Source organism: Berghia stephanieae, chromosome 9 (assembly GCF_034508935.2).
Source record: "Berghia stephanieae isolate SIO BIC M18660-M18661 chromosome 9, UCSD_Bste_1.3, whole genome shotgun sequence".
NCBI lineage: Eukaryota > Metazoa > Mollusca > Gastropoda > Nudibranchia > Aeolidiidae > Berghia > Berghia stephanieae.
The window spans coordinates 45,809,495-45,819,494 of NC_088368.1; the positions used below are offsets into that span (position 1 = coordinate 45,809,495).

The 10,000-nt window shown below is 41.0% G+C and overlaps 1 protein-coding gene across 1 annotated transcript in view; it reads right to left on the reverse strand.

Moving 5' to 3' along the window:
* The window catches only part of LOC144980328 (uncharacterized), a 52,529-nt gene that overhangs the window by 214 nt on the left and 42,315 nt on the right, over positions 1 to 10,000 (reverse strand). The window contains exons 2-3 of the mRNA XM_078927991.1: positions 9,934 to 9,998; positions 1 to 1,660 (exon numbers count right to left, since the gene is read on the reverse strand). The exon at positions 1 to 1,660 is cut by the window's left edge and continues 214 nt beyond it. Of these exons, the coding sequence (XP_078784117.1) occupies positions 108 to 1,148 (1,041 nt within the window). The 5' untranslated portion in view covers positions 1,149 to 1,660; positions 9,934 to 9,998 and the 3' untranslated portion in view covers positions 1 to 107. The remainder of the gene's footprint in view (positions 1,661 to 9,933; positions 9,999 to 10,000) is intronic.

A 10,000-nucleotide genomic window follows, 5' to 3' on the forward strand; every position in this document is an offset into this window, starting at 1 on the left:
CTCATTTTTTAATGCATTATATTTCCAATTTTGATAAAGTAGGCAAAAATCTCTAGGATTGAGTGAGTTCAGGCATATCATCCACGGTAACAACAACGCTGGGATAGTTAGGATTTCTTTCTAGGCAAGGACGTCAGGTATCCCAAAATGTCCGTGTGTCCGCCGTAAGCGGCCATGTGTAAAGGGTTCCATCCATCTCTGTTGGCGAGACCAACATCCGCGCCGTACTTGACAAGGAGTTTGACCAGCTCAAGGTTGCCGCTGAGGCAGACCTGGTGAAGCGCCGTCTGACCTTCATTGTCTAGGAGGTTCACGTTAACTTTACCCTCTCGTTCTTCGAGAATTCTCTGAAGTTCTGTGGTGTTTCCATTCTGTACCGCTTCCCGAAATGTCATCTGACAGGAAGCAGCGGTGATGGCGGCAGGGGGAGTTGGGGGAGGGGTGAGGGGAATTGTGGACGATGAGGACGAGGAGGAAGAGGAGGAGGAGGAGGAGGAGGATGGAGGTTGTTGTTGGGGTGGCGGGGATGAAGGGGATGAGGCTGAGACTGTTGATGATGATGACGACGACGACGATGATGATGATGATGATGAAGGTAATGAAATTCGTTGCGAGGATAAAGATGGTGAACGTGACGTTGAAAACTGGTGCACCTGTTGTTGTTGTTGTTGTTGCTGTAACTCTTGTTGCTGTTGATAGTGGTGGTGGTGGTGCTGGTGGTGATGATGGTGGTTGTTGTTGTTGATGTTGCTGTGGTAGTAATGAGGTTGGTAGTGATGATATTGGTATTGCCCGTCAGGCGACGACGGCGATTGGGCTGTTGGAAACGGGGACGGTGGAGATGTAGATGTCGATGAAGCCGATGGCGAAGACGCTTCGAAGAATTCTGATGGAAACGGTGAAGATGGGGTGGACGATGAGGAAGAAGGAAGGGAGGAGATGGGAGAGAAGGACGAGCTGGAGGAATAAGGAGATGACGACGAGGCGAATGAAAGGGTGGTGGTGGTGATCGATGAGTAGAGAGGAGGGGAGGCAGGGGAGGGAACGAATTTCCTCTCCACTTCCTCGTCTTGACCGTCGTGAGTTATCGTTCTTGTTATGATGATGTTGTTTTGATCCTGATGGGAGGTAACTCTATCCGTCATCATCTCAAACCAAACACTTCCCAAGTGAAATTATAGAACAGTGTGTCCGTCCTATTTGGATCGACCGGATGTTTTAAAAAAAATGACGTTTTAAAAAATATAACTTACAACTGAATCTCACCTTTTCGTCACATTTTGACGAATGTCACAAAAACGGATTAAAATAGTTTCATCCGATACAGTTTTGGGGCCATGAGAAACCAACGCTCCTTTTCTGTCAAACACAATGAATACGATCTATAAACTTTTCCCTTCTACACCAAAGAAACAAATTCAGTAGTTGAGAGCTGACAATTTGAAGATATAAATAATCCCTCTGCGGTGGTGACTAATGGTTCAGCTGGTTTGACAACTACAATGGCGGGTATTGCTGTGAGTAATGGCACAGCAATGGTAGCAGCTGATGGTCGTGAATCTTGTGACAGCTCCCGACACGAGAATGTGTTGCGGAAACGGATGTTTTCTCAGGTTGTCTTCAACATTATCAAAATGTAGCTAGACCTTCTTCAAAGCATCTGAAACGAAAATATTGATATTGTATTTATATATATATATATATATATATATATATATATATATATATATATATATATATATATATATATAAAGAAAGAGAGGAAGAGAGAGAGAGAGAGAGAGAGAGAGAGAGAGAAGAGAGAGAGAGAGAGAGAGAGAGAGAGAGAGAGAGAGAGAGAGAGAAAATAAGTAGGAGTGAAATATCTGTTCAATGTTATAGTTATCGTATAACGTTATATAACAAGTGTAACTAAATGACAAATTGCCATATTTATGGACAATAAAGATCTATTATATATTTCTATATATGTAATGGGATGATGACGATGATGATGATGATGATGATGATGATGACGACGATGATGATGATGATGATGATGACGACGATGATGATGATGGTGACGATGATGATGATGGATGACGATAATGATGAATCAACTGTCTCGCCATAATCCTCAACCACGGAACTCATTTTCACCGTTCTGTTCACGACATATTAAATTGTGAATGTACTTTCACTAGTCTGATGTCACGTCCGCCAAGCAAAGAGCAGCTTGGTTCTAAACAAACAAAATCGGTACTTTTTATTCTTCATGCTGGCTAGAACTTTTTTTACATGTCATGTGATCAGAAGGTATAAAAGTTAAAACATGATCAGATTTATTATGTTTTTCTCCTCTGGATACACTTTTATGCTCTTTTGAGAAGTATTTCATAAGGGCGTCCGCCATTGTTCCAATAGTTTAGAACCAGTTACTAAGTTACTTTGCGTCATTACGGGGGAAGTGACGTCACGACTGTTGAAGCCTATTTAAGAACCCTCTGTATTTCAATACAGACTCCCCTCTACCCTTCTCTCTCTCTCCCCGCTACCCCTTCTCTCTCTCTACCACACACACACAAACACACACACGAACAAACACACACGAACACACACACACACACGAACGCACACACACATATGCCTTGCTGGTAAGATCATTATTATAATAAAGCGACTATAATTCAACGCCCTTATACGAGATTCCATTGTCCAATTCATTTCGCTTCAATGAGGATTAAAGCCGACACCACCGAAAGGTACATAATGGTAAACAGTAACCGAAAGACATAATATAGGAGGAACGGAAATCAGCGTGTGAAATAACCGGTGCTCAATTTACATAACCGAGAGCTGTCGCGGTGAAACTCAACACACGACACGTCTTCTCTTGGCTTGCGTGTCACATTGGCGCGTGTGTCACATTGGCTTGTGTGTTACATTGGCTTGTGTGTCACGTTGGCTTGTGTGTTACATTGGCGTGTGTTATATTGGCGTGCGTGTCACATTGGCTTGCGTATCACGTTGGCTTGTGTGTTACATTGGCTTGTCTGTTACATTGGCTTGTGTGTTACATTGGCGTGTGTGTCACATTGGCTTGTATGTTACATTGGCGTGTGTGTTACATTGGCTTGTGTGTCACATTGGCTTGTGTATCACATTGGCTTACGCGTCACATTGGCTTGTGTGTCACATTGGCTTGCGTGTCACGTTGGCTTGTGTGTTATATTGGCTTGTGTGTCACATTGGCTTTTGTGTCACATTGGCTTGTGTATCACATTGGCTTGCGTGTCACATTGGCTTGCGTGTCACATTGGCTTGCGCATCACATTGGCTTACGCGTCAAAATGGCTTGCGTGTCTCATTGGCTTGCGTGTCACATTGGCTTTTGTGTCACAGTGGCTTGTGTGTCACATTGGCTTTGGTATCACATTGGCTTGCGTGTCACATTGGCTTGCGTGTCACATTGGCTTGCGTGTCACGTTGGCTTGTGTGTCACATTGGCTTGCGTGTCACGTTGGTTTGTGTGTCATATTGGCTTGTGTGTCACATTGGCTTTTGTGTCACAGTGGCTTTGGTATCACATTGGTTGCGTGTCACAGTGGCTTGTGTGTCACATTGGCTTGCGTGTCACAAAGCATTGGATTTTTTTCTCTTTTCCGAACTGGCTTTTTTGTTGGTTTTCTTTTCAACACTTTTTTTTTGGTCTTGTGCGGCTATGTGGTCTAGTGGTATGACACTCGCTTTCGGATCGGAAGGTCCTGGATTCGAGCCTAGCTCGACGCTTAGTTGAGTCCTTGGAAAATGCTCTTTACTCACATTCTGTCACCGTGTTACTCAGGTGTAAAATGAGTACCTGGCTGTTAACACCGTTGTCTCTGTCCTAAAAAAAACTGTAATATCATTATTATTATCATCACGATTATTATTATTATTATCATTACCATTATTATTGTTATTATTATTATTATCATTACGATTATTATTATTATCATTACCATTAGTATTGTTATTATTATTATTATCATTACGATTATTATTATTATTATCATTACCATTATTATTGTTATTATTATTATTATCATTACGATTATTATTATTATCATTACCATTAGTATTGTTATTATTATTATTATCATCACGATTATTATTATTATTATCATTACCATTATTATTGTTATTATTATTATTATCATTACGATTATTATTATTATCATTACCATTAGTATTGTTATTATTATTATTATCATTACGATTATTATTATTATCATTACCATTATTATTGTTATTATTATTATTATTATTATTATTATTATTATTATTATTATTATTATTATTATTATTATTATTATTATTATTGTTATTATTATTATTATTATTATTATTATTATTATTATTATTATTATTATTATTATTATTATTATTATTATTTGTTATTATTATTATTGTTATTATTATTATTATTATTATTATTATTATTATTATTATTATTATTATTATTATTATTATTACCATCATCATCATCCTTATTATTACGATTATTAGGACAATGATGATTCCAAGAAAGGAGTTGTTGACACTGACAACAACAACAACAACAACAACAACAACAACAACAAGCACACACACGCACACACGCACGCACATCCTGCATTCAAAGGACAGTAAGCACTTAGGACGTGACGGCTTCCGTCTTTCCCACGGTTTAGTTTTCATTGACTCACTCAACCCTAACACCGACTATATCCGTAGTATAGGGAATGAGATTAGCGGAAGAGTAGCGTCCCTTGATTGGACGTAACCCATAGTCTGTGACGTCACCGGCGGAAAAGTTATTAGAGAGAGAGAACGTCATGTTGATTGTGCGCATGGTCTCTCGTCTCTCATCATCATCATTATCATCATCATCATCACCATCATTGCCTTTTTCACCCTGGGTCAGGGTATAGGCCACAGACAAACAGTTTCCATCCTTCTCTATCCTGAGCTAACTTTTTTATCTCATTCCAGGTCTTACCACTACTCTGTATATATCAGCTTCTTTAATTCTTCTCCGTGTTCCTCGTGGCCTTCCCCTTGATCTTCTGCCCTGAGGGTTCCAGTCCAATGTTAATGATAGTTGAATAAAACTATCTATGTACATGCTCATTTTTAATATATTTTTTTCCAATTAACCAGTAGATTTTTGACCAATCAAAACATGGAATTTGTGGCCCACTCTCACATGTACTCGGACAAACATAGTTGTTTGTTTATAAACAGTAACGTGAATAAAATCGACCAATCACTGATCATTGTTATTGTCTTTATACCACCAAATGGGTGACTAGTTATCACACGATTTTCTCGATCAGATTATAAACGTTTATATTACACATAGTTTTCTGTGTGTTGGTTTTATTGATCAAGCGGTTGAACAGTGGATATTTTACTTAAACATATACCATCGATAGTAAAACCTGTGTAGTTTGCTGTGTCTACCAATCACTGCGATTGTTTACATTATGACGATTGTCCGAGGGGCGTGGTTATCTACCGGTCTATTTTGATAAGTAGAGATAATTTCTAGGATTGAGTGGGTTAATTGCAATAAGTAGTTGTCAATCTCTTATCAACCGACAGGCGGCTGGCTGCTAAAACATCGGAACTCCAGTCCACGGGGTGGTCAAAAAGTCTTATCACCGACTGTTTCTATTAGATAGTATCCGCTTGGTTAAGAAGCTCACAACATTGCCATCCGGAAGTATAACGGACCAACACACAAAACTCTTGTGTAACCTTGATCGTTTATAGTCTGGTTAATACGGTTGAGTGAGAATTACTCATAAACGCGGATGGTAAAAAAACAAAAAAAAAAACAAAAAAAAAAACAAAACCAAAACAATAACAAAGACCAGAGTGGCGTCAATTTCATTCTATCTATATATTAGGCTTAAAGCAAAAAAAAAAAAAAAGAAAAAAGAGACAAAAGTAGTCCTTCAGAGCCATGGAGTCGGAGTTTATCCCGGTTTCTATAGCGTGAAACGGACACGAGCAATTGCTTGCTATCCTTTGGATAGGAGAAGAAGGGGTCAGAGAAAAGAAAAAAATAATCTGGACTGCACCCGGGATCGATCACGGTCCATTTACGTGTGAAGTGAGTGCTCTACCAACTGAGCTATCGGGACCCTAATTAGGCTGAAATAAATAAATAATAATTAATTCACTCAGTCCTAGAGATTTTTGCTACTTTTCAAAATTGGAAAAAAAATGTATTAAAAATGAGCATGTACATAGATAGTTTTATTCAACTACCATTACTATTATGTAAAAACTTAAAACATTAGCTTTGATACTACGCCTATAATTTGTCTCAGAAAACATGTAATAAATAGGCATGGGGTAAAAGTAACTACGGGTATACTACGGATATAGTCGGTTTAAGGGTTGAGTGAGTTTACCCGCATTTCGTATCCGCCTCGATAAGTTACTAACGGGGAGCGAGTATGAAGCCATTTTGGCGTTGAAATCAAGGATAGAAATGTGTCTATCTCCGCTGTTACTGCAATGGTGATGACGTAACTAACTCGCTATAGGGAATGGATTAGCGGAAGAGTAGCGTCCCTTGATTGGACGTCACCCATAGTCTGTGACGTCACCGGCGGAAAAAGTTTTTAGAGAGAGAGAACGTCGTGTTGGTTGTAGGCATGCGTTTCTCGTCCTCGCTTCCGGTGCAAGCGGTTGAGACACTTCAAAACCAAATTGACGTTCTGTCTGTAAGGTGACGTCCAATCAAGGGACGCTACTCTTCCGCTAATCTCATTCCCTATAGGGAAGGCGGAGAGGACGAGAGACGCATGCGCACAAACAACATGACGTTCTCTCTCTAATAACTTTTCCGCCGAATACGTCACAGACTATGGGTGACGTCCAATCAAGGGACGCTACTCTTCCGCTAATCTCATTCCCTGTTAATTTTTTCTCATCGAGGCATATCTAGATAAATTAAATCACTTAAAATCTCATTACGTCATTAGACGATCATCCTCCTTGCCTTATGCGAACGAGAACGGATGGAGTCAACTTTTTGGCCTGCCCTAATTATATCAATCAATGCCCATGGGAAAATTGTATAACATTATATTTTTTTTTTTAAAAGGCTGACGACGCCTTGACTTCTTTTATTTCCCACAGATATTGAGATGATATGACGTAGAAGATAAAGTACGGATCTCTCTATCTCTCTCTCTCTCACAAACTCTCTCTCACTTACTCTCTCTCTCATTCACTCTCTCACTCACTTACTCTCTCTCTCATTCACTCTCTCACTCACTTACTCTCTCTCTCATTCACTCTCTCACTCACTTACTCTCTCTCTCATTCACTCTCTCACTCACTTACTCTCTCTCTCTCTCATTCACTCTCTCACTCACTTACTCTCTCTCTCATTCACTCTCTCACTCACTTACTCTCTCTCTCATTCACTCTCTCACTCACTTACTCTCTCTCTCACTTACTCTCTCTCTCATTCACTCTCTCACTCACACTCTCTCTCCCTCTCTCTCCCTTTCTCACTCACTCACTCTCTCTATCTCTCTCACTAACTCTCTCTCTCTCACTCACTCTCTCTCTATCTCACTTACTCTCTCTCACTCTCTCTCTTACTCTCTCTCTCTCACTCTCAAACTTACTCACTCTCTCTCTCCCACTCTCTATCTCACTCACACACTCTCTCTCCTCCTCTCCCCCCTCTCTCTCTTTCCCTCTCTCTCACTCAATCATTCTCACTCTTCCTCTCTCTCTTACTCACTCTCTCTCCCTCCCACTCTCTATCTCACTCACACTCTCGCTCCCCCTCTCTCACTCAATCACTCTCACTCACTCACTCTCTCTCACTTTCTCTTCCCCCCCCCCCTTCTCTCTCTCCCTCCCACTCTCTATCTCACTCACACTCTCTCTCCTCTCACTCACTCTCTCCCCCCCCCCCTCTCTCTCTCTCTCTCTCACTCACTCACTCTCTCTCCCCCCCCCTCTCTACTACTCACTCTCTCTCTCTCTCTAACTCAATCACTCTCTCCCACTCTCTCTCTCACTCTATCCCTCCCTCAGTATAAAGAGTAACATTCATTTCAACAACGCAATAACTTTGAGAAGTCCCAGGTTTGAGAGCTTTGGACAAGTCGAGGGTCATTTTAATCATGGTCTGCTCTGATCTAGCACGCTCTAATTCTGTGTAGCAAGATTTCTAGCAGCTCCTGAGAGTGTGCTTTCGGATCGGAAGGTCCTGGGTTCGAGCCTTGCGCTCGGCGCATAGTTGAGTCCTTGGAAAAGGCTCTTTACTCACATTCTCTCACCGAACTCAGGTGTAAAACGAGTGCTTGGTCGTTAACAGCGTTGTCTCTGTCGGGAAAAAAAGGTAATATCGCCTAACAGTCGTCATGTCCCGTCCTACATGTTTAATGTTGCTATTGGCCAGGGAGCCCCTTGTAAAGCGCTTTGAGCACATTTCGTGGATATTGCGCTATATAAAAGTTCAACTTAAAAAAAAAAAAACTCTCGTTGTGTTAAGTAAATCGAACCTGTGTCAAAAACCTAAAATTGGGTTATTTACGTAAAAATCAAAGTGATACTGGAAACTGTGGGCTGTAAAAACAAACAAACAAACAAACAAACAAACAAACAAACAAACAAACAAACAAAAGGAACAAAAATGAATATAACATCTTCCAAAAAAAAAAAAAAAGAAAAAGAACAAAATACCAAACAGGAAACGTTTCGGATTCAAAATCCATCTTCAGCCAATAACGATGTCGAGCCCGAAATAGTCCGTGTTTGGTATTTAGGAACTGTTCACGATTTACGTCATCATTGCCCATTTTGCCCCCCTCCCTCCTCCTCGTCATCACTTGTCACCATTGACCTCATCCCCCCCCCCCACCCCCCCCCCCCCCCCCCAAGATGAGTAACTCTTTTTCAAAACTCCCTTTTGTTCAATTTATAGAATATTATGGAGGATAAGACATGGCGCCTGTTAGGCGATATTACATTTTCCCCCGGCAGAAACAAAACAACGCTGTTGACGGCCAGGTACTCATTTTACACCTGAGTACGGTAAAAAAAAATGTGATTAAATAGCCGTTTCCAGGACTCAACAATACGCTGCTCACTCAGAATGCGGAATCAAACCCAGGACCTTCCCACATGAAGGCCAAGGTCATACCACAAGGCCACATAGGTGTACGGTGAGAGAATGTGAGTAAAGAGCCTTTTCCAAGGACTCAACGATTGCACTTCTTCAAGCCTACCACCGACATATTCTTGATGATTTTTCGTTTTTCACGTTTTTGTTATTTTTTGGAATGCTATTTTGGTGAAGGTTAAATTGGTACTTTTTGATGACATCATCTTTGGTCTGACCCAAGGTGAAAAAGGCAATGATGATAGAGGGATGGAAACTGTTTGTCTGTGGCCTATACCCTGACCCAGGGTGAAAAAGGCAATGATGATAGAGGGATGGAAACTGTTTGTCTGTGGCCTATACCCTGACCCAGTGTGAAAAAGGCAATGATGAGAGAGGGATGGAAACTGTTTGTCTGTGGCCTATACCCTGACCCAGGGTGAAAAAGGCAATGATGAGAGAGGGATGGAAACTGTTTGTCTGTGGCCTATACCCTGACCCAGGGTGAAAAAGGCAATGATGATAGAGGGATGGAAACTGTTTGTCTGACCCAGGGTGAAAAAGGCAATGATGATAGAGGGATGGAAACTGTTTGTCTGTGGCCTATACCCTGACCCAGGGTGAAAAAGGCAATGATGAGAGAGGGATGGAAACTGTCTGTGGCCTATACCCTGACCCAGGGTGAAAAAGGCAATGATGATGATGATGATGATGATGATGATGATGATGATGATGACTATACACAAGCTACACACTACACACATGCGAGACACTATGCTGTGTTAATTGCATACCTCGTCAACACCATTCCTCTCCTTCTCCTCCTGCCCCCCTCCACCGAGCAGCACCATAGATATATCT